At 48.9% G+C, this 24,949-nt stretch overlaps 2 protein-coding genes across 3 annotated transcripts in view; one reads left to right on the top strand and one right to left on the bottom strand.

Annotated features, from left to right (window-relative positions):
* The window catches only part of WDR34 (WD repeat domain 34), a 57,271-nt gene extending 41,556 nt beyond the window's left edge, over window positions 1–15,715 (bottom strand). The window contains exons 1-2 of the mRNA XM_031654773.1: window positions 15,257–15,715; window positions 10,651–10,776 (exon numbers count right to left, since the gene is read on the bottom strand). Of these exons, the coding sequence (XP_031510633.1) occupies window positions 10,651–10,776; window positions 15,257–15,715 (585 nt within the window). The remainder of the gene's footprint in view (window positions 1–10,650; window positions 10,777–15,256) is intronic.
* SET (SET nuclear proto-oncogene) lies at window positions 9,583–23,185 on the top strand. Of its 2 annotated transcripts, none has more exons than XM_003911226.3 (8): window positions 9,583–10,292; window positions 17,661–17,718; window positions 18,351–18,493; window positions 19,141–19,244; window positions 19,337–19,450; window positions 20,414–20,584; window positions 20,681–20,827; window positions 21,427–23,185. In XM_003911226.3, the coding sequence occupies exons 1-8, from the start codon at window positions 10,181–10,183 to the stop codon at window positions 21,448–21,450; spliced, it is 873 nt and encodes a 290-aa protein (XP_003911275.1). In that variant the 5' UTR covers window positions 9,583–10,180; the 3' UTR covers window positions 21,451–23,185. The 2 variants fall into 2 exon arrangements, with proteins under 2 accessions (XP_003911275.1, XP_003911274.2); XM_003911225.3 differs by lacking the exon at window positions 9,583–10,292 and adding an exon at window positions 15,758–16,188.
* Window positions 23,186–24,949: the final 1,764 nt, after the last annotated feature.

A 24,949-nucleotide genomic window follows, 5' to 3' on the forward strand; every position in this document is an offset into this window, starting at 1 on the left:
TAGTAGCAGCTTAAATTTTCATCTTTGAGGCTTAAATAAATTATAGCACTTTTACCCAACAAAAATAAGGCAGGATTAAAAAATGCTGTCAATGCCGGGCGCGGTGGCTCAAGCCTGTAATCCCAGCACTTTGGGAGGCCGAGACGGATGGATCACAAGGTCAGGAGATCGAGACCATCCTGGCTAACACGGTGAAACCCCGTCTCTACTAAGAAATACAAAAAACTAGCCGGGCGAGGTGGCAGGCGCCTGTAGTCCCAGCTACTCGGGAGGCTGAGGCAGGAGAATGGCGTGAACCCGGGAGGCGGAGCTTGCAGTGAGCTGAGATCCGGCCACTGCACTCCAGCCCGGGCGACAGAGCGAGACTCCGTCTCAAAAAAAAAAAAAATGCTGTCAATAACAAAATGTTCTTATTTATACACAATGGCAAAAAGTTGTCAAAAAATGTGTTAATGGTTAAAAAATACAGTAAGAAACAGTTGTTTTGTTTTTTGTTTGTTCTCAAGGAGTCTCACTCTGTCGCCCAGTCTGGAGTGCAGTGGTGCAATCTGGGCTTACTGCAACTTCTGCCTCCAGGACTCAAGGGATCCTCCCTCCTCAGCCTCCTGAATAGCTGGGACCACAGGTACACGCCACCTCACTGGCTAATTTTTCTTTTTCTTTTCCAAGATGGAGTCTCACTCTGTCACCCAGGCTGGAGTGCAGTGGTACGATCTCGGCTCACTGCAAGCTCCACCTCCCAGGTTCACACTATTCTCCTAACTCAGCCTCCCGAGTAGCTGGGACTATAGGCATCCACCACCAAGCCCGGCTATTTTTTTTTGTATTTTTAGTAGAGACGCGGTTTCACCATGTTAGCAAGGATGGTCTCCATCTCCTGACCTTGTGGTCCGCCCGCCTCAGCCTCCCAAAGTGCTGGGATTACAGGCATGAGCTACCATGCCCAGCTGTGTTTTGTTTTGTTTTTAGAGATGGAGTTTCACTCTTGTTGCCCAGGCTGGAGTGCAATGGCTCAATCTCGGCTCACCGCAACCTCTGCCTCCCAGGTTCAAGTAATTCTCCTGCCTCAGCCTCCTGAGTAGCTGGGATTACAGGCATGCGCCAGCCGCCTGGCTAATTTTTGTATTTTCAGTAGAAACGAAGGTTTCTTCATGTTGGTCAGGCTGGTCTCGAACTCCCAACCTCAGGTTATCCACCCACCTCACCCTCCCAAAGTGCTGGGATTATAGGCGTGAGCCACCACACCTGGTCATCGCTAGCTAATTTTTTTTTTGTTTTTTTTTTTTGAGATGGAGTCTTGCTCTGTCGCCCAGGCTGGAGTGCAGGGGCACAATCTCGGCTCACTGCAAGCTGCACCTCCCGGGTTTACGCCATTCTCCTGCCTCAGCCTCCCGAGTAGCTGGGACTACAGGCACCCACCACCTCGCCCAGCTAATTTTTTTGTATTTTTAGTAGAGATGGGGTTTCACCATGTTAGCCAGGATGGTCTTGATCTCCTGACCTCGTGATCTGCCTGCTTCAGCCTCCTAAAGTGCAGGGATTACAGGTGTGAGTTAACTAATTTAAAACACCCGGCCGTCACTAGCTAATTAAAAAAAAAATTTTTTGTCCTGGCGTGGTGGCTCATGCCTGTAATCCCACCACTTTGGGAGGCCAAGGCCAGTGGATCACAAGGTTAGGAGTTCAAGAGCAGCTTGGCCAATATGGTAACACCCTTGTCTCTACTAAAAATACAAAAATTAACTGGCCGTGGTGGCACATGCCTGTAGTCCCAGCTACTTGGGAGGCTGAGGCAGGAGAATTGCGCGAACCCAGGAGGCAGGGGTTGCAGTGAGCCGAGATCACGCCACTGTACTCCAGCCTGAGAGATAGATCGAGACTCCGTCTCAAAAAAAAATAAAAAATTTCTAAGCATGGAGTAAACTATGTTGTGCAGGCTGGTCTCAAACTCCTGGACTCAAGTAATCTGCCCGTCTCAGCCTCCTAACGTGCTGGGATCCAGGTGTGGGCCACCATGCCCAGCCAAAAACTTTTTAAGGAATACTGAGGAGCCAGAGCTCAGTGTGAGGGGCAAGGAAAGACAAATCTCTATGGTAGAGAAACTCTACTAGGAGATTCCTGGGGCCCTGTCAGAGCTAGTCTCCCAGGGGACTCAGAGACCAGCCTTGCTTCACTGTCAGCCTTCCTGAGCACTCTGTTTTCATTACACTAAGGCTATGTTGGTACAGGGAAGCCAGAAAGACAGGTGTTGGAATCTTGACCCTTCTACTCCTTGCCCTTTGATTTTAGGGCAAGTTATGTCTTTGAGTCTTTATTATTTATTTATTTTTGAGACGAGGTATTGCTTTTCCAACCCAGGGTGGAGTGCAGTGGCGCGATTTTGGCTCACTGCACCCTCTACCTCCTGGGTTCCGGCGATTCTCCTGCTGCAGCCTCCCAAGTAGCTGGAATTACAGGCATGCACCACCATGCCCAGCCAATTTTGTATTTTTAGTAGAGACAGGGTTTTACCATGTTGGCCAGGCTGGTCTAGTCTAACTCCTGACCTCAGGTGATCCGCCCGCCTCAGCCTCCCAAAGTGCTGGGATTATAGGCATGAACCACCGAGCCTGGCGGAGCCTTGATTCTTCATTTGGTTTGATTCTCCCAACTGTAAAATAAGGGCATAATACTATCCTATAAAGATGTATGGGAGGATTCAAAAGGGTAATGCTTAGTCAGCGCCACATGTAGGTCCAGCTGATTCTCCATAAATGGTAGCTATCTACAGCCATCCTGAGCAGACAGGCGAACAGATAATGAAACAATACAATGTTTTGGAAACTTCTGGTTCCCAGAGGGAGCCTGGCCTCAGGGTTATGGAACATCTGGTACTCCCTGAGCCTGTCAACTTTTGGGTGGAGTGCAGGGACGACTTTTGCTTTGCCCCCAGCTGCCCTGTAGCCCCATTCTAGAACCAGGAAGAGTTGCCATAGTTGCCTAGTAATGCCCCTGGGAGTCCAGGAAGCTCAAACTTTAGAAGCTGGAGAGGAAAGGAAAGGTGGGCCAGGTCCAGCTACCCTGGAGGCTGAAGCAGGAGGATCACTTGAGTCTAGGAGTTCGAGACCAGCGTGGGAAATATAGCAAGACCCTGTCTCTACAAAAAAAATACAAAAATTAACTGATTTGGTAGAGCACGCCCGTAGTCCTAGCTACTCAGGAGGCTGAGGAGGGAGGATCACTTAGCGCCTGGGAGGTGGAGGCTGCAGTAAGCTATGATCACACCGCTGCATTCCAGCGTGGACAATAAACCGAGACTCTGTATCAATTTAAAAATAAAGAAAAAATATTAAAAAACAAACGAGGCCAGGCGCAGTGGCTTGCGCCTGTAATCCCAGCACTTGGGGAGGCCAAGGCAGGCAGATCACAAGGTCAGGAGATCAAGACCATCCTGGCTAACTCGGTGAAACCCTGTGTCTACTAAAAATACAAAAAAAAAAAAAAGAAATACAGGTGTGGTGGCGGGCACCTGTAGTCCCAGCTACTCAGGAGGCTAAGGCAGGAGAATGGCGTGAACCTGGGAGGCGGAGCTTGCAGTGAGCCGAGATCTCACCACTGCACTCCAGCCTAGGCAACAGAGCCAGACTCTGTCTCAAAAAACAAACAAACAAACAAACAAACAAACGGGCCAGGCACGGTGGCTCACGCCTGTAATCCCAGCACTTGGGAGGCCGAGGTCGGTGGATCACCTGAGGTCAAGAGTTCAAGATCAACCTGGCCAACATGGTGAAACCTGGTCTCTACTAAAAATACAATAAGTATCTGGGCATGCTAGTGGGTTCCTGTAATCCCAGCTATTCAGGAGGCTGAGGCAGGAGAATCGCTTGAATCCAGGAGGCGGAGGTTGCAGTAAGCTGAGATCCCACCATTACACTCCAACGTGGGCGACAGAGGGAGACTCAGTCCAAACAAACAAACAGGAAAAGTGAGGTCTTAGGTGCTTGAAATTTTTTTTTTTTTTGAGATGGAATCTTGCTCTGTTACCCAGGCTGGAGTACGGTGGTGTGATCTCAGCTCACTGCTACCTCTGCCTCCTAGGTTCAAGTGATTCTCCTACCTTAGCCTCCAGAGTAGCTACTGGAGACAGGGACTACAGGTACCTGTTACCACGCCAAGCTAATTTTTGTATTTTTTAGCAGAGATGGGGTTTTGCCATGTTGGCCAGGTTGGTCTCGAACTCCTGACTTCAAGTAATCTGCCCACCTCAGCCTCCCCAAGTGCTGGGATTACAGGCCTGAGCCACTATGGTTGGCCCCAGCTGTTTTCTGTTTGTTTGTTTGTTTGTTTGTTTGAGATGCAGTCTAGCTCTTTTTTGCCCAGGCTGGAATGCAGTGGCACGATCTCGGCGCTCACTGCAAGCTCCGCCCCCACGGACTCACGCCATTTTCCTGCCTCAGCCTCCTGAGTAGCTGGGACTACAGGCGCCCGCCACCATGCCCAGCTAATTTTTTGTATTTTCAGTAGAGATGGGGTTTTACTATGTTAGCCAGGATGGTCTCAATCTCCTGACCTCGTGATCCACCCACCTTGGCCTCCCAAAGTGCTAGGATTACAGGTGTGAGCCACCATGCCCAGCCAGTTTTATTTTTAATGTCATATGTTCACAAAAGGCCAGGTGCCATAGCTCACTCCTATGACTCTGTCTCAAAAAAAAAAAAAAAAAAAAAGTTCATAAGGCTCCAAATTCAAAATGCAGAGCAGAATTGGAGACAAGCTTGTCCAACATAGTGAAACTCTGTCTCTACAAAAAATACAATAAATCAGCCAGGTGTGGTGGCTTGTGCCTATATTCCCAGTTACTAGGGAGGCTGAGACACGAGAATTGCTTGAACTCAGGAGGCAGAGGTTGCAGTGAGCTGAGATCGCTCCACTGCACTCTAACCTGGGTGACAGAGTGAGACTCCATCTCAAAAGCAAAAACAAGAAAACAAAATGCACAGGCTAGGCACGGTGGCTCACACCTGTAATCCCAGCACTTTGGGTACGCCGGGGTGGGTGGATCACCTGAGGTCTGGAGTTCAAAACCAGCCTGGCCAATATGGGAAAACCCCACCTCTACTCAAAAAAAAAAAAAGGCCGGGCGCGGTGGCTCACGCCTGTAATCCCAGCACTTTGGGAGGCCAAGGGGGGGCAGATCACGAAGTCAGAAGATTGAGACTATCCTGGCTAACATGGTGAAACCCCATCTCTACTAAAAATACAAAAAATTAGCTGGGCATGGTGGCAGGCGCCTGTAGTCCCAGTTACTCGGGAGGCTGAGGCAGGAGAATGACGCGAACCCGGGAGGTGGAGCTTGCAGTGAGCTGAGATCGCGCCACTGTACTCCAGCCTGGCCGACAGAGCAAGACTCCGTCTCAAAAAAAAAAAAAAAAAAATACAGAATTAGCTTGGCGTGGTGGCAGGCACCTGTAATTCCAGCTACTCGCAAGGCTAAGACAGGAGAATCGGTTGAACCCAGGAGGCAGAAGGTTGCAGTGAGCCAAGAACATGCTGCTGCACTCCAGCCTGGGCTACATGAGGGAAACTCCATCTCAAAAAAATAAAATAAAATAAATGCACGGCAGGGTAGAGTAACACTTCTACCACCTATCCTTGTCCTCTCACCTCTGACCACCAAGTCCTTTCCCCGGGGACAGCCATGTGATTCGTTTCTTGGGAATCCTTCAATAGCTGTGTTAAAGGTATACTGGCAAAGTGTTTTAATCTACCCCTCTTTTACACAAATGGTAACATACTAACCACGTGGGTTTGGACTTTGCTTTTTTCCCTTCGCCTTAGCTACAGTTTTCTCTTTTTCTTTCTCTTTTTTTTGAGACGGAGTTGTGCTCTTGTTGCCCAGGCTGGAGTGCAGTGGTGCAATCTTGGCTCACTGCAACCTCTGCCTCCCGGGTTCAAGCGATTCTCCTGCCTAAGCCTCCTGAGTAGCTAGGATTACAGGCATGTGCAGCACGCCTGGCTAATTTTGTATTTTTAGTAGAGATGGGGTTTCTCCATGTTGGTCAGGCTGGTCTCGAACTCCCGACCTCAGGTGATCTGCACACCTCAGCCTCCCAAAGTGCTGGGATTATAGGTGTGAGCCACCACGCCCAGCCTAATTTTTTTTTTTAAGAGGCCAGGTGCAAAAAAATTAATTTTTCATTTTCAATGCTCATGTGTGGAGACCACAGGTAATTTTCTTTCTTTTTTTTTTTGAGACGGAGTCTTGCTCTTATCGCCCAGGCTGGAGTGCAGTGGCACGGTCTTGGCTCATTGCAGCTTCCACCTCCCAGGTTCAAGCAATTCTCCTGCCTCAGCTTCCTGAGTAGCTGGGATTATGAGTGCCCACCACCACACCCAGTTAATTTTTGTAATTTTAGTAGAGATGGGGTCTCACCCTGTTGGCCAGGCTGGCCTCAAACTCCTGACCTCAAGTGATTAACCTGCCTCAGCCTCCCAGAGTGCTGGGATTATAGGTGTGAGCCACCGTGCCCTGCCAGGTAATCTTATAATAAAACAAAGAGGGCTGGGAGTGGTGGCTTATGCCTGTAATCCCAGCACTTTGGGAGGCCGAGGCTGGTGGATTACGAGGTGAGGAGATCAAGACCATTCTGGCTAACACGGTGAAACTCTGTCTCTACTAAAAATACAAAAAATTAGCCGGGTGTGGTGGCGGGCGCCTGTAGTCCCAGCTACTCGTGAGGCTGAGGCAGGAGAATGGCGTGAACCCAGGAGGCGGAGCTTGCAGTGAGCCAAGATTGTGTCACTGCACTGCAGCCTGGGGGACAGAGCGAGAGTCTGTCTCAAAAAAAAAAAATTAATAATAATAATAAATAAATAAAACAAAGAGGCAGGTATTATTATCCATTTTACAGATGTATACACTGAGACAGGCTTGATAGCAAGCACATCCCTGTGATGAGGTGATCCTCGAATCTGGTTCTCAATGGAACTTGGTTATTCTCTTCATGATCTTAGGCAAATCACTTCTCTCAGGCTCAGCTTGCCCTTTGTAAATTCAAGACACCTGTGACTTTCAAAAATGCATTAGAAGGAGCCCAGAGTCTCAGCAGCTCAAAAAGCAGAGAGGGAATCAATGAGGGACATGGGTGGTGATGGCACATCCTCCACCTCTTCTCCACCAGAAACCTCAGCTTTTTTTGAGACAGAGTCTTGCTCTGTTGCCCAGGCTGGAGTGCAGTAAAGCGCAATCTGCCAAACCACTGCAAGCTCCACCTCCTGGGTCAGCCATTCTCCTGCTTCAGCCTCTGAGTAGCTGGGACTACAGGTGCCATCTAGCATACGACTGCTGCATATTTTGGGGTGGAGCTACTGTGTAGAATGGTTTTTGAGAGGTGAGTCTCGCTCTGTATCGCCCAGGCTGGAGTGCAATGGCGATCTCCAGCTCACTGCAAGGTCCGCCTCCCGAGGTTCCCGCCATTCTCCTGCCTCAGCCTCCCGAGTAGCTGGGACTACAGGCTTCCCCAGCAGCGCCTGGCTAATTTTTGTATTTTTAGTAGAGGCGGGGTTTCACGTGGTCTCGATCTCCTGACCTTGTGATCGCGCCTCGGCCTCCCAAAGTGCTGGGATTACAAGCGTGAGCCACAGCCAGGCGTAGAGATGGTTTTGTGTCTGACCTTTGTGATCTGCCGGCCCGGCCTCCCAAAGTGCTGTGATTACAGGCATGAGTCACCATGCCTGGCCTATTATGATTATTTTTGAGACAGGGTCTCACTGTCACCCAGGCCGATGTGCAGTGGGGCAATCTCAGCTCACTGCAACCTCAGCCTCCTGGGTTCAAGCGATTCTCCTGCCTCACCCTCCCGAGTAGTTGGGACTACAGGTGTGTGCCACCACTCCCGGTTAATTTTTGTATTTTTAGTAGAGACGGGGTTTCACCACATGGCCAGGCTAGTCTTAAACTCCTGACCTCAGGTGATCCACCTGCCTCGGCCTCCCAAAGTGCTGGGATTACAGGCGTGAGCCTCCCGCATCCCGCCCATTTACTTTCATTTCTTTGTAACATTCCTTTCCTTGAACGTCTCACAATGTATTTATTCCACCTTGTACAGACATTTGCATTGTTTCCAGTTTGTCTATTATGAATCTTGCTGCTGTGAACATTCTTGTACCAATATGTTATGTATATCTGTTGGAGATGTAGCGAGGAGTACCATTGCTGGGTCACAAAGCATGCACACATTCAGCTTGGGTAGTCGTGGTATGCAGTTTTCCGCTGCAGTTGTACCGATCTACCTTCTATTAGCTGTTGTGCTTTTGATTTTGCCTTACTCATTTTTATGCCCTGACAGACCCCCAATGACAGTGGCCTTTGCCACCCCCAGACAAGTGGCTTTCTAAAAATTCTTCTGGGTTGGGCGCGGTGGCTCACACCTGTAATCCCAGTACTTTGGAGGCTGAAACAGGCAGATCACTTGAGGTCAGGAGTTCAACAACATGGTGAAACCCCATCTCTACTTAAAATACAAAAATTAGTCACGCGTGGTGGCAGGCGCCTGTAATCCCAGCTACTCAGGAGGCTGAGGCAAGAGAACAGCTTGAACCTGGGAGGTGAGCCAAGGATCATGGCACTGCACTCTAGTCTGGACGACAGAGTGAGACTCTTTCTATAAATAAATAAATAGTAAAAATTCTTGTGGTCTGGTGTGGTGGTTCGTGCTTGTAATACCAGCACTTTGGGAGGTTGAGGTGGGCAGTTGGCTTGGGACCAGGAGTTGGGAGACCAGCCTGGGCAACGTGGCCAAACCCTGTGCCTACTAAAAATATAAAAAATTAGCCACCCATAGGGCGACATCTGTAGTCCCAGCTACTCAGGAGGCTGAGGTGGGAGGAACACCTGAGCCTGGGAAGTTGAGGCTGCAGTGAGCCATGATCACTAATGTACTTGAGCCTCGGAGACAGGATGGGACCTTGCCTTAAAAAAAAAAAAAGTCGGCCGGGCGCGGTGGCTCAAGTCTGTAATCCCAGCACTTTGGGAGGCGAGGATGGGTGGGATCGAGGTCAGGAGTCGAACCATCCTGGCAGCTAACACGGTGAGAAACCCCATCTCCCTACTAAAAATACAAAAAACTAGCCGAGGTGAGGGTGGCCGAGCCTGTAGTCCCAGCCTTCGGGAGGCTGAGGCAGGAGCATATAGGCGTGAACCGAGGCCGAGGAGCTTGCAGTGAGCTGAGATCCGACCACTCGCCAGCCCTGAGAGAACAGAGCAAGACTCCGTCTCAAAAAAAAAAAAAAAAAAAGTCTTTTTTTTTGAGACAGGGTCACGCTCTTAATGCCCAGGCTGGAGTGCACAGTGAGATCTCGGTAACCTCCGCCTCCCAGGTTCAAGTGATTTTCCTGCCTCAGCCTCCCCAGTAGCTGGGATTACAGGTGCCCGCCACCAAGCCCAGCTAAAATAAACCTCTTCTAACTCTTAACTTGTATCCCTTTCTAAAATAAGTGAAAAGTGAATAAACACTCCAAGCCTCCAAAGATTCCTGTTTTCCCTCTTCCTTTGTAATTCTTTCTTTTTTCTTTTCTTTCTTTCTTTCTTTTTTTTTTTAATGCAGGCATCTAATTCCTTTGTAATTCTTGATTGGGAAACCTTTTTTTCAACATTAATCTATCCCTTCAAGCAGAGACAAGGGAGGTCAGGAAGGAGTTAGCTAGACCGGGCGGTGGGGGTGTGGTTTACTGAGGAATGTTCCAAGCTTAGGTGAGGCAACAGCACGTGTTTAAATCTTCTGGAGGCCAAAGGAAAAAAAAAAAAAAAGAGGATAAGTTCTCAGTAGGGGCAGGCCTGTCCACCTGGGGGTTTGGGAACGAACTGGGGGATAGGCTGCAGGGGTTTACATGAAACCAGGAGGTATAGAAAGCACAGGACTGCTTTCAAGGAAGAACTTGCCCCCTCCCCCAAAGCCAAGAGTGCCCCTGCAGAGCCAGGCAGAGAGCAACTAAAAGAAATTTCTCCTGATTGGAGGGTGGGTGGGATGAGGCTGGGGGAGGGGGCTGGGGTGTGTGTCCCACTGTCATGTAAATATCCCTTACAGGCAGGGCGGCTCCAGTGCAGATTTAAACCGCTGGCACCTGGGGCAGTCTCAGTGTTCAGCCTGCTTCCGGACGGGTGAGGAGACTCGTGGTCTGGTTCTAGGACTTCCCTAACAGCATGGCCCCTAAACGCCAGTCTCCACTCCTGCCTCAAAAGAAGAAACCAAGACCACCGCCTGCTCTGGGACCGGAGGAGACATCAGCCTCTGCAGGCTTGCCGAAGAAGGGAGGTATGTTTCTGCGCTAAGTTTTATTGGAGATTTAAGGGATTTGCAAGGATTGACTCTCTGATTTTTTCCCCCCCAATCCCTCTTGAGATGTGACCCCTAAGCGCCCCTGAAGGGTTTTAAGCCTGGGATGGTGGATTAAGTTTACGTGAAGAACCAGAAGGGACTAGACTGGGAGAACGGGAGTGCACGGGAGCTCATCCCTGCCCCCAACTCAACACTGACCCCTGAGCTTGTCTCCCCAGCCTCCAAACTTCCTCCTCTGGGGGTCCCTTTCTTGGCAAGGGGCACTGCCAGCCAGCCTGAGGCCCCTCCTTCACCCCCCACATCCAGTCAAATGCCCGATTCCTGGTGGTTCTACCTCAGTATCTCTCAGATCTGTCCACCTCTCTCTCTGTTCTTGCTGCCGACGGCGGCCCACAACTCTGGCCTGAATCTCTGCCACCTCCTCATCTTGGCTTCCAGCTTCCTCCTCCTCCCCTTCAGCCTGAGCATAGCCAATCACGTGGCCCACTCCCCGGCTTAAACCCCTCCCTTGCCTCCCCACGTCCTCCAGGTGCTCAGAAACTTCTGGGGCCCGCCCACCCGGTCCCCGCCGACCTCTCTGGGTTCACACTCCTGAGACTCCCCACCTGGGGGCCTCCCTCAAGGTGGTACCCTTCACCTTGACCTCCTGGGACTCTACCCTCTGACCTCGGCCTAGATACCCACTTGTCCTTTCCTCTCCTTACCTGTGTACCACCTCCAGCTCTCTGCTGGAAAGTCACTTCCTGTGGGCATCGTGTGAGCCCCAGCACTTGGGAGTTAGGAGTCCCAGAGTCAGGCTGCCCTACCCTCTTGTCATTACATTATAACCAGCAGTTTCATGCGTGCCCTTCCCCCCTTTAAACTCAGAGGTGAGGGCTGCATTTTGGGACACATAGCTGGAGCTGGATACACAGTTGACTGTTCTGGTGATCAGGTCTGGCTCCTAGGGGAGGGTTGTGGTGGAGACTTCGTGGGCTGGGTGTGGATAGGCCCAGGGCCTGCAAGCAAGCAGGAAGCTTTGATTGGCTGAGGGCAGGCAACTCTTATGGAAGAAGCACTGACTAAGAGTCCTACCTCAGGGCTCAGTGTGGACCCTTTTCTTCCACATGGGATGCGGAGACCTCCTGCCCAGCTTGAAACCTACCTTGCTGGGTGAGTCACGTAAAACAACCTGTGCTTGTTTTCTCTTCTGTAAAATGGGATCCACAGTACCGATCGATCTCCAGGCTTGCTGTGATTTGAAATCTAAGGGAAGCACTAGACAGCGCCTAGCACATCATCAGTGCTCTAGAGCGCACTGTGCGCAGCAAAATGTGGATGAGTCTTCCTAGTCTCCTTCCAGTGAGCTTCCTGGGAGCATTAACAGGACTGGAAGGGATGGAAAGATGGAAAGGTGTGAGGGGGTTCATCTAAACCCAAATAACAGCTCCTGCTGCTTAGTAGGCACTGATGGCGTGCCAGGAGCTGTGCCAAGCACTTCTCTATCCTGACAGCCGTATGCTGTGGACATCCCAATTTTACAGATCAGAACAGGAGGCTCAAAGAGATGTGTGTGTTGTAGGGGGAGATGTTCCAGGCTCTGGAGATTTGTTGGTCTGTGCCTGGGACATTGCAGCACTGTGGGGAATGCCAGCCTCTCTCTGTTCCAGTGTTTCTGGCGGTGGGGTTCTGTCCTCTTCAAAGGGAGCCGGGGGCCAGGTGCGGTGGCTCATGCCTGTAATCCCAGCACTTTGGGAGGCCGACGTGGGCAGATCACCTGAGGGCAGAAGTTTGAGACCAGCCTGGCCAACATGGCTAAACCCTATTTCTACCAAAGACAGTTAGCCAGGCGTGATGGCGCACGCCTGTAATCCCAGCCCCTTGGGGGGCTGAGGCAGGAGAATCGCTTGAACTCCCGAGTGAGCAGTGAGCTGAGTTCGTGCCATTGCACTCCAGCCTGGGCGACAAGAACAACAACAACAAAAGAAAACAACCAGAGGGGCCAGGAAGGGGAGGAGAGAGGAGAGGGAGGAATTCTGAGTGAGGGGGGAGGCCAAGGAGAGAGAATGCAGAGCTACTGGCATTGGAGACGGGGAGAGAGCAGAGTCCTAAGTGTGGATGAATAACCTCTCAGTGTGCCCCCAGCTCGTCCGTGTTTACTGACACCCCTGGCCCTTTTGCTTTCTCTTTCTCTTCAACTTCCTAGTGTGCTCCTCACATTTATCTTGAGAAGCACTGTGTGGGGAAGGGCAGGAAAAGAGGGGCAGGGAGGGTTGGGAGGCTAGAAAGGGAAACTGAAAGCCCACTCCCCTGTCAGAAGACATTACAGGGTTCCCTGGGACCCCTGCAGGTGCTTGGGAAACAGGCAGATCAGGCACTCAGGAGATGTTGTGGGTCGGGAGTGACCGTGTGGGTCAGGCTTTGAGGATGGAAGCAGCAGCCCTTGGCATAGTGTTCTCAGACAGACTCAGCCCAGGAGTGGGTCGTGAAATCACTTTGGTGGGGTGTGCCCTGCATTTTAAATAGGAAATTAGAATCACACCACCCTTGGTAAGGGTAAGTTTTGGTTTGTGTGTGCTAGGTCATGATGTCAAAAGTACTTCTAACTAACTGTTGGTCACATTAAAAAAAATTGAGGCGGGCTGCGATGGCTCACTTTTGTAATCCCAGAGCTCTGGGAGGCTGAGGCTGAAGGATGGTTTGAGCTCAGGAGTTTGAGACCAGCCTGGGCAACATGATGATACCTCGTCTGTACAAAAGATAAAATAAAAAATTAGCTAGGCAAGGTGGCAGTGGTGCTTGCCTGTGGTCCCAGCTACTCAGAAGGCTGAGGTGGAAGGATCCCCAGAGCCCAGGAGGTCAAGGCTGCAGTGAGCCAAGGTTCTGGGCGACAGAGAGAGACCCTGTCTCATAATAATAATAATAATAAAATAAAAATAGAAAAACTGTTTTAAGGTAAGGGCTTTGTCCATTGCTACTTGGTTTAGAATCTTGGTTCTGTCACTTGCAACTAAGTTTAGTTTATGCTGGGCACGGTGGGTGGCTCAAGCCTGTAGTCCCAGCATTTTGGGAGGCTGAGGTGGGCAGATCACCTGAGGTCAGGAGTTTGAGACCAGCCTGGCCAACATGGTGAAACCCTGTCTCTACTAAAAAATACAAAAATTAGCTTGTTGTGGTAGTGGGCGTGTGTAATCCCAGATACTCAGGAGGCTAAGGCCCTCACTTAGCCTCCTGTCTAAGACATGCGCTGTCTTGAACATAAAAGATGTTGCTTGAACTTTAAGAGCTGATAGTGGGCTGGGCACAGTGGCTCATGCCTGTAATCCCTGCACTTTGGGAGGCAGAGGCAGGCAGATCACCTGAGGTCAGGAGTTTGCGACCAGCCTGGCCAACATGGTGAAAACCTCTCTACCAAAAATACAAAAATTAGCAGAGCGTGGTGACACACATCTGAGGCAGGAGAATCACTTGAACCCGGGAGATGGAGGTTGCAGTGAGCTGAGATGGCGCCACTGCACTCCAGCCTGGAAGACAGAGTGAGTCTCAAAAAAAAAAAAAAAAAGAGCCAATAGTAAAGTCTGAGTCTGGAAGGCAGAATTCCAACACCACGTTCTGGTTAAAAATGTCCAAAGAGGCCGGGCACGGTGGCTCAAGCCTGTAATCCCAGCACTTTGGGAGGCCGAGATGGGCGGATCATGAGGTCAGGAGATCGAGACCATCCTGGCTAACACGGTGAAACCCCGTCTCTACTAAAAATACAAAAAACTAGCCGGGCGAGGTGGCGGGTGCTTGTAGTCCCAGCTACTCTGGAGGCTGAGGCAGGAGAATGGCGTAAACCCGGGAGGCGGAGCTTGTAGTGAGCTGAGATCCGGCCACTGCACTCCAGCCTGGGCCACACAGCGAGACTCCGTCTCAAAAAAAAAAAAAAAAAAAAGTCCAAAGAGAGATTTCAGGTATTTTTTGTTTCTGTTTTAGAGACAGGGTCTTGCTCTGTCACTCAGGCTTCAGTGCAGTGGCTGCATTGGGGCTCCCTGAAGACTGGTACTCCTGGACCCAAGCGCCCAAGCGATCCTCCTGCCTTGGTCTCCCAAAGTGTTGGGATAACAGGAGTGAGCCACTGCGTGGCCAGGATTTGAAACTGGCCAGCGTACCACTAAAATCAACAAATGGTGCTGGCCGGGAGTAGTGGCTCACGCCTGCAATCCCAGCACTTTGGGAGGGCGAGGTGGGTGGGTCACCTCAGGTCAGTAGACCAGCCTGGCCAAGGTGGTGAAAATCCGTCTCTACTAAAAATACAAAAATTAGCCGGTCGTGGTGGCACGTGCCTGTAGCCCCAGTTACTCGGGAGGCCGAGGCAGGAGAATTGCTTGAACCCGGAGGCGGAGCTTGAGGTGAGCCGAGATTGCGCCACTGCACTCCAGCCTGGGGGACAGAGCAAGACTACTACCGTCTCAAAACAAACAAATGCTACTAATCAGGGTTTTTCAGGCTTTTTGTGGTTCATGTCTTGGGGCGTTAGAGGGACAGAGTGTGGGGCATCCGCATTACTTGAAAAGTATTATTTAAACAAAATGCTTCTGCCCTCCTTAGTGGTGCAGAGCTTTGACTCTCAAATAGACCTTGTTGGCCCCTTTCATCTCTGGGAACAGAATACTGCCTATCGCATGGGGCTGTTGTGGGGCCTCGGTGAGATAACCGTGCCATGCGCTGCTGAAAGTGGCACTTAACGCTCAGTCTGATTCTTGCAGGCACTGGGCACTGCGGACTAATGTGGTACTCCCTGCCTTCACAGGACTTCGAGTTTAATGTGGCTTCAGTGTCGTAACGTTTATCATTTCATAACAGAAACGGGTTCAGAGAGGAAGGGTGACTTGCTCAAGGGTACAAGCTTGCTGGGCAGGGCTTGGACTAAAACCCAGGAATGGCCCTGCGCGCGGACTACACAGCCTGGGGCTTCCCACACGAGCCCGAGTTTGAGTCCGATCGGCAGTTCCCCATCTGGCATCCAGGATGGGGTGCCCCCTGCTTTCTCCACGAAGTGGAAGGCGCCAAGAGGCCGGGCGGAATTCGGGGCCCCCACGCGAGGCCGGGCCTGTACTTTCGGGGTGGTGGGCGCCCCGCTCCCGGTGCCCCGTGGAGCAGGGAAGCCGCTCGCTCACCACGTGACGCCCCGGCCGGGGCACCCGCGCCTCCGCGCGAGGCCCCGCCCCCCGGCCCGCCGCGCGCCAGTGTCCTGGGTCGGGCCTGAGAGGGGAGAGCGGGGGAGGGGACGCGGCGCGGGGGGCGGCCGTGCGTCGCCGCGCGCCTTCCTCCCGCCTCTCGCCCGGCCCTGTGTCTCCGCGCCGCAACTCCGCCCCCTCATCCCGCCGCCCAGGCCAATGGCGCCGCGGCGCGAGCCTCCCCGGCCGGAGGCGGAGCATCCGCGCGGGGCCTGGCGCGCCTGCGCCCTGCGCCCGCCCCTCGCCGTAGGAGGAGGTGGAGGAGGAGGCGGCTCGGGAGAGCTAGCAGCGAGCTGGCTGGAGCGCCGAGCGCGAGTGAGGGAGCCGAGCCGCCCGCCGCCGCCGCCGCCTCCGCCTCCCCTCCGCTAACAGGAGCCCGGGCCGGGGCCCGGCACGCCGCCCCAGCCCGTCCCTCGGCGTCAGGCCGCGAGGGCAGCGCGCGCGAGCGAGCGAGGGGGAGGGAGAGCGAGCGAGCGCCGGGAGGAGGCGGCCGGACCGAGCGGGCGCCCGCGCGTGTGGCGTGAGGGGAGCCGCCTGCCCGCCCCCTTCGCCTTCCTTTCTCTCCCCCTCCCCGCTCCCCCCCCGACCGCGGAGCAGCACCATGTCGGCGCCGGCGGCCAGTCACAGTAAAAAGGAGCTCAACTCCAACCACGACGGGGCCGACGAGACCTCAGGTGAGAGCAGCGAGCCCGGGGGCCGGCCCGCGCCGCCATCTTCGCCGCCCGCCCCGGCCGCAGGCTGCCGTGGCCCGGGGCGCGCGGGGCCGGGCGGGCGCGGCGCGGCCGGCTGGGGCCCGCGGACCTGGCGCCCTTTTTGTGGGCGCGGCCGGGCCGGGGCCTGCATAAGTGGCGGCCGGCGCGTGAGGCGGGGCGCTGGTGGCTCGGCCGGGCGCGGGCGGAGGAGACCCCTCTCCCTCCTCGCCTCCTCCCTCCCTCCCTCCCGAGAAGCCTCTCTTTATTGTGCTCCGCCATGATGCCTCGCTCCCATCAGCCGCCGCCGCCGCCACATGGTGCGGCCGGACGCGGCCCCGCGCCCGACCTCCCGCGCGGTTCCGCTTCGCGCCCGGCCCGCGGCGGCGTCCCCGGCACCCCCGCCCAGAGGCTGGCCCCGGCGGGGCTTCTGCCTGGAGCTGGGGCTGGGTGGGGGCGCGGGGAGCACGCGGCCGGCCGCGCGCTGGGCCTTGGCCGGCCGGGAGGATGCTCTGGCCGGCCTGGGCGCACTCCCCACGTGGGGCGGCCGCCCCGTTGCACCAGCGTGCGGAGAAACCTGGCGCCGCGACCAGTGTATCGGGGGTCTTGGAAATGGCTAAGAAAGCTGGCCTCTGCCAAGGAGGCTCTCGGCAGGGGGGCTGCCAATCCCGGGATGGTTACCGGAAATGAACCGCGCGATCTGGCCCCTTCACACCCACTTAGCTTTGTAGGGGGGTTGTAGTCTTTACAGGACAAAAGGGCACCTATTCCAGAGCACACCCCCTTTTTTTCCTTTCCCTTCTGTGCCTCACTGCTTTCTGATCTAATATTTGCTCCCAGTAAGTGCTCCAAAGTCGTGTGGGGCCGTATCTGAGGTCCGCCCGCCTGAATTGGGTTGGAGGGGTTCCTGCTCTGAGAAGGTGAGGGCCAGTGTGTAGGATGGTGCCCGGTGCCTTTCCAGTCTTTGTAGGCGTGTCTGGTGTCTTCATTGTAATAGCAGAGTCGTCAACTTTCTATGAGAGGTAGTTTTACCTTGATAGGTGGTAGTCGTGGCCTAATTTGTATCATTGTCATGGCTTTAGTTTCCATATTCTAGTTAGCAGCTGCTACTGTTCTCTTGCAAGTGTATAATGTGAAATAATAAACGTGAAGACTTCTGAATAAGGTTATTCTGTATCTTTCATAGTAGAAACCTTAAGGATCGGTCTGTTGCAGTGAAACTCTTTAAAAAGGCGCTATAGAAAACCAATTTCTGAGTAACCCAGCAGACAGCATGACTTGTGAATGGTCTTTTAATTAAATAGAAATTTGTCAGCTACAAGCATGAACATGTGGAACACTTACCTTTGTAGTAGGCGTTTTTGTTTTAATGGCTTTTGGAATATTATAGTATTGACATCTGGAAAACTAGGTAAATTTATCGTAGAATTTAAGTTTTTTGCTCCTTTTTTTTGCAGAAAAAGAACAGCAAGAAGCAATTGAACACATTGATGAAGTACAAAATGAAATAGACAGGTAACATTTTTCTTAATATACTTTGGATAAATTTTCTGAGATGTGTCTAATGGCCCGGTAATCATTGAAGCTGTGGTCAAATCTATCCACCGTCAAAGGGGAAATGGTTCTAACTTGGTTGGAAATACTTACGTAGATTCAGTGTTTTTTGGTGAAGTGATTGTACAAAGTGTTTGATGAAAGTACATTGACCTTACAAGGTTTGGGTTTGCTTTCAAAGACTAAAAATTGCAGTGTAGGTCTTCTGATGGTTTAGCAGTGTGGCATCAGTGGTTGCTCTAACTTGCCTTACAACTTTGTTACGGAATTAGCCACTTTATTTAGAAATTGTGCTTGAGGGAAACAATTGAAATGGGACTGGAAATAGAATGGGTGAAGTAAATACACGCAATGTTACCAGAGTGTTGAGTTTGGGCACTCTTAATAGTCATTATTACTGAGTATTTATTGATAAATCAGACAAAATTGCCATGTTTTGATTTGAGTGTTTAAACTAGGTGATAATGGTTATTGTAATTTAGTATTTTGCATGGTTCCAAAGCTAGTAAGTAAATATACACATCTGTAATCTGAAGCAATTTTTTAATTTGTTAAATACTATCATTATCAACATCTCTTTTCATTTGCTTCAGACTTAATGAACAAGCCAGTGAGGAGATTTTGAAAGTAGAACAGAAATATAACAAACTCCGCCAACCATTTTTTCAGAAGAGGTCAGAATTGATCGCCAAAATCCCAAATTTTTGGGTAACAACATTTGTCAACCATCCACAAGGTATGTTTTGGACAGGGCATTATTAAAGGATAAATGGTGTTTCTTAGAATGGAGGAAGCTTGAAGACTTAGTCCAACATGTTGGGTCGCATGCAACAAAGACAGGCTGGGTGCAGTGGCTCACACCTGTAATCCCAGCACTTTGGGAGGCTGAGGTGGGCGGATCATTTGAGGTCAGGTTGGAAACCAGCTTGGCCAACACGGTGAAACCCTGTCTCTACTAAAAATACAAAAAAATATGCTGGGCGTGGTAGCGCACACCTGTAATCCCAGCTACTCGATACTTGGGAGGCTGAGGCAGGAGAATCGCTTGAACCCAGGAGGGGGAGGTTGCAGTGAGCCGAGATTGTGCACCATTGCACTCCAGCCAGGGCGACAAGAGCCAGACAGTGTCTCAAAAAAAAAAAACAAAACTCAGAAGATGGGAAAAGACTTGCAGCTACTGCTTTCTATTCTGTTTAGGAGAAGCTATATTCTAATTGCTTGATGAAAGATAGTGACAGTCTGACATTGAGCAATTGCCTTTAGTTAATAATGGGTTTATAAAACCAAAGATTCTAAGTTTGGAAAAATTTTAAAGGGATCAGTTAAATTGTTGTTAGTGTATGCCTGTTGAAAATTCAACTGACCTGTAATTTTCTGGCCTAGTGTCTGCACTGCTTGGGGAGGAAGACGAAGAGGCACTGCATTATTTGACCAGAGTTGAAGTGACAGAATTTGAAGATATTAAATCAGGTTACAGAATAGATTTTGTAAGTATCTCTAGCTTAATTTTGTTTGCCACTGTGGAATTTAATGTGAGCTTTGGTTGGACCTGTTCATATTTCTAATCTTTCAATTTCAGTATTTTGATGAAAATCCTTACTTTGAAAATAAAGTTCTCTCCAAAGAATTTCATCTGAATGAGAGTGGTGATCCATCTTCAAAGTCCACCGAAATCAAATGGAAATCTGGAAAGGTATGCTTTGAGGAATTATTTGACAAAAATAGCATTTTACCTATTTCACTTTAGTTTTAACCGCTTACAAAGTGCTTGATACATTGGTAATGTGGCTAAATAGAAAACCTTAAAATATAAAACGTTCCAGTGTGCTGAAGCCAAATATTAGAATAGTTTAAGTTCTCATTAGATATTACAGATGTAGGCAGGAAGATCTCTTGAGCCTAGGAGTTTACCCTGGGCAACATAGACCCTTATCTTCAAAAAAAAAAAAAAAAAGAAAATCTAGCTCAAGTTTAAGAATTGAGAACTGGGGCTGGGCGTGGTGACTCATGCCTATAATCCCAGCACTTTAGGAGGCTTAAGTGGGCAGATCACGAGGTCAGGAGATAGAGACCATCCTGGCTAACATAGTGAAACATGGTCTCTACTAAAAGTACAAAAAAGTAGCTGGGCGTGGTGGAGGGCACCTGTAGTCCCAGCAACTCAGGAGGCTGAGGCAGGAGAATGGTGTGAACCCGGGAGGCGGAGCTTGCAGTGAGCTGAGATTGTGCCACTGCACTCCAGCCTGGGCAATGGAGCAAGACTGCGTTTTTTTAAAAAAAAAGAGAGAACTGGACTAAATTTTTTGTTGTTGTTTTTTCTGCAATGGTGACTGAGTTCTTCAAATGGCTTGCCATTTCTCAAAATCATTTACATCCATATTTAGGTAGTAAGACATAATTTAGATATTTGAGCTGTGTTGTGCTAGTGGCTGTTACAGTGGAACAAATTTTATGGAAAACCAAATTTAGTTGATACTATTTCTACCTGCTGTACAGTTTTATAATTGCTCTTAGGTAATAATAATAGTGTATATAGTATACTGCTTTTTTTTTTTTTTTTTTGCTGAGCTTTTGGGGAAAATCTTATTTTTTAAATTATAGGGAGTTTTGGTGTTATAGAGAGATTGTATCAAAAGCTCTTCTGGTATTCATTTAGGATTTGACGAAACGTTCAAGTCAAACGCAGAATAAAGCCAGCAGGAAGAGGCAGCATGAGGAGCCAGAGAGCTTCTTTACCTGGTTTACTGACCATTCTGATGCAGGTGCTGATGAGTTAGGAGAGGTCATCAAAGATGATATTTGGCCAAACCCATTACAGTACTACTTGGTGAGTTGAAATACTCATTTATTCAAAGTTGGACTTGTCTCAGTTTAAAAATGAGTCCTTACGAGTCCTTACACTGTGGTGGTGTTTTTTTTTAAGGTTCCTGATATGGATGATGAAGAAGGAGAAGGAGAAGAAGATGATGATGATGATGAAGAGGAGGAAGGATTAGAAGATATTGATGAAGAAGGGGATGAGGATGAAGGTGAAGAAGATGAAGATGATGATGAAGGGGAGGAAGGAGAGGTAAAAGAAAATTTGGCTAACCCCGCAAAGATAACCTTTAAAGAATTCACCATGTTATTTTGGGGGTTGTATATATAGTGTGGTAGAACTGACCAGAACTGATTGTGGAAAAAATAAGCCATTTTGTTGTTCAAGAATTAAGGAAATGTTTGATAAGCATGTGGTACTAATGTTTAACTAGTTGGGTTTTCTTTGTTTTTTTCTTTTTTTTTTAGTTAGTCTTATGATCACCCAAGCTTGTTTTTCTCTAGCTAGTACTTAAGCAATATAGGCAGTGTAGCTGGTCAAATTCTGACATCTCTGAAATAATAAAGCTTCACATATTTTCGACAAACTGCACAATTCCTGAATAGTCGAATTAGGATAGGTTGGTTTTATTTCGGATTATTTGATCTGAAATGTGCCTGATTTGGTTAGAACCGAAAAGTTACTAATAAGCAACATCAACACGGGTGTTTCCTTCGAATGGATGCAGCTGACTTACAGGTTTAGAAACTGGAGTGCCCCCAGGGCATATGTTCTGTGGGGTCCATTGTGGTCCATATGAAAGCAAGTCTCAGCATTAATTGTGAAGATTAACTGCCCACTTTTTCTTTCAGGAGGATGAAGGAGAAGATGACTAACAGAACACTGATGGATTCCAACCTTCCTTTTTTTAAATTTTCTCCAGTCCCTGGGAGCAAGTTGCAGTCTTTTTTTTTTTTTTTTTTTTTTTTTTCCTCTTGTGCTCAGTCACCCTGTCCTTGAGGTCTCTTTTCTCTACTCCATGGTTCTCAACTTATTTGGGGGGAAATACCTTGAGCAGAATACAATGGGAAAAGAGTCTCTACCCCTTTCTGTTCGAAGTTCAGTTTTATTCCTTCCTGTCTCAACAAAAACTGTATGGAATCAACACCACCGAGCTCTGTGGGAAAAAAGAAAACCCTGCTCCCTTCGCTCTGCTGGAAGCTGGAGGGTGCTAGGCCCCTGTGTAGTAGTGCATAGAATTCTAGCTTTTTTCCTCCTTTCTCTGTATATTGGGCTCAGAGAGTACACTGTGTCTCTATGTGAATATGGACAGTTAGCATTTACCAACATGTATCTGTCTACTTTCTCTTGTTTAAAAAAAGAAAAAAAAACTTAAAAAAATGGGGTTATAGAAGGTCAGCAAAGGGTGGGTTTGAGATGTTTGGGTGGGTTAAGTGGGCATTTTGACAACATGGCTTCTCCTTTGGCATGTTTAATTGTGATATTTGACAGACATCCTTGCAGTTTAAGATGACACTTTTAAAAATAAATTCTCTCCTAATGATGACTTGAGCCCTGCCACTCAATGGGAGAATCAGCAGAACCTGTAGGATCTTATTTGGAATTGACATTCTCTATTGTAATTTTGTTCCTGTTTATTTTTAAATTTTCTTTTTGTTTCACTGGAAAGGAAAGATGATGCTCAGTTTTAAACGTTAAAAGTGTACAAGTTGCTTTGTTACAATAAAACTAAATGTGTACACAAAGGATTTGATGCTTTTCTCTCAGCATAGGTATGCTTACTATGACCTTCAGGTTTGACTTGTATAACATCACTGTCAAACTTTGTCACCCTAACTTCGTATTTTTTGATACGCACTTTGCAGGATGACCTCAGGGCTATGTGGATTGAGTAATGGGATTTGAATCAATGTATTAATATCTCCATAGCTGGGAAACGTGGGTTCAATTTACCATTGGTTTCTGAAAGTGTTCACATCATTTGGGATACCAGATTGCTCAATACTTTTCTGAGTATATTGTGCCCTTGATTTTTATCTCCAAGTGGCAGTTTTTAAAATTGGCCTTTTACCTGGATATAAAGTAATAGTGCCTGCCACCACCATCCAACAGACCTGGTGCTCTAATGCAAAGTTATACATGGGACAGTTGCTGGCATGTCTTCATTGGCTATATAAAATGTGGCCAAGAAGATAGGCTCTCAGAGTAAGAAGTCTGTGATGGTTAGCAGTAACTGTCCCTGCTCTCTGGTATAAAGCTCTCAAATGTGACTGTGAATCTGGGTGGGATAAGGGACTCGGCTCTGTCTGCTCAATGCCATTGTGCAGAGAAGCACCCTAATGCATAAGCTTTTTAATGCTGTAAAATATAGTTGCTGAAATTAAATGCCACTTTTTCAGAGGTGAATTAATGGACAGTCTGGTGAAATTCAAAAGCTTTTTGATGTATAAAACTTGATAAATGGAACTATTCCATCAATAGGCAAAAGTGTAACAACCTATCTAGATGGATAGTATGTAATTTCTGCACAGGTCTCTGTTTAGTAAATACATCACTGTATACCGATCAGGAATCTTGCTCCAATAAAGGAACATAAAGATTTTTTTTGGACTGGGGTCATTCTCCTTGTTTTGTAGAGGAATGTTACTTGCTATTGGATTTAGAAATTGTTGTATTTTTTTTTGTCTTCACATCATTAGTGACTGGGGAAGCGTGGGCTAGCACTAATGGGACAACATTGGTTTAGAAAGCTTCGAGCTGGTCGGTGTACAAGTAAAGGATAAATTCAAATATCTTACTTGGATACAGTTTCTGAGAGGGCGAGTATAGCATTTTCATTTTGAAGTCTCAAAAGGACTTTTTCACTGGGAAGAAAATCCAGTAAGGTGGGTGCTGTTATCTGCAGCTTGAGCTACACATAGTCAGCTGCAGTTCAGATATTTTGAGACGGTATACATTTACATGTGTGAATGTATACAGTTACAGTATATAATAGTTGTCAAAATGGTCCTATACTGTTAACCTCTTAACTGTGCTTAATTTGGAAGTTAAGATTTATAGGCATGTATAGGAAAAATTGTATGGAGCTTGGGACTCCTGTGGTTTCAGGCAGCCACTGGGGCATTTTAGAATGTATCTCCTTTGGATAAGTGGGGCTACTGTAGTCATTTGAATGAATATCCACAAGCCTGTGATACTTTTTCACACACTTAACAGTGAAACTTCAACTAGTGATTTTACATGCTGGTGAGATTCTAGGGCTGTCAGGTTATAGGTCACAAATAATGTTTATTTTGGGGAATGTCAAAAATTGGGAGCCCTTTAAGGTAGTAGTTCACTCTCAACTGTTGTGATCTCCTGAGGTGCTCCTAATATCTGTGAATCTGTAAGAGAACTAGGCTGTGAGAAAGCAAAATGGCAACCTTAATGTACCAAAAAATTTAGTACACAGTAGCCGGCATACCTTGTGTCCAATTGCAAGACAAATTCTTGGGCTCGTCTTTAGTGTGTATTAGAACGGGCTCAGCTCCTTTTCTCAAGGACATTTGAAAATAGAAAATAGAAGCTGGGCACAGTGGCACATACCTGTAATTGCAGTGCTTTGGGAGGCCCAGGCTGAAGCATCGTGTAAGCCCAGGAGCTCTAGGCTAACCTGGAAGACAGGGACATCCCATCACTACCATAAAAAAAAATAAACGGGTGTGGTGGCACTAGGCTAATTCTAGCTACTTGAGAAGCGGGGGCAGGAGGATCGCCTTAGCCCAGGAGTTTGAGGCTGCACTGAGCTATGACTTTGCCACTGTGCTTCAGCCTGGGTGGCAGAGCAGCAGTAGTTTACTTTTTAATAGGCCTGAGGCAAAGGGCTGCAGAATAGCAAGGACTTTTAAAGTGGAGGGTATGGGCCAACTGTAGTTGGTGACATTGTGTGCTCCGATTCTACCCAGACAAACCAAGATAAAAATGGACTGGTTTTAGGGCCAGGTGTGGTGTCTCACGCCTGTAATCCCAGCACTTTGGGAGGCCGAGGTGGGGAGATCATGAGGTCAGAAGTTCGAGATCAGCCTGGCCAACATGGTGAAACCCTATCTCTACTAAAAGTACAAAAATTAGCCAGGCATGGTGGCATCAGCCTGTAATCCCAGCCACTTGGGAGACTGAGGTAGGAGAATTGTTTGAACCCAGGAGGCAGAGGTTGCAGTGAGCTGAGATCATGTCACTGCACTCCAGCCTGGGCGATAGATTGAGATGGTGTCTCAGAAAAAAAAAACCAGAAATTGACTGGTTGCAACACTGAGAAGGAAAAAGCTGTACGCATGGAAGGGGGAAAATGTTTCCTCATGCAGTCTGTTGACAAGTTTTAGGTTCCTTTCAGTT

This window comes from Papio anubis, chromosome 13, assembly GCF_008728515.1.
Source record: "Papio anubis isolate 15944 chromosome 13, Panubis1.0, whole genome shotgun sequence".
NCBI classification, from domain to species: domain Eukaryota; kingdom Metazoa; phylum Chordata; class Mammalia; order Primates; family Cercopithecidae; genus Papio; species Papio anubis.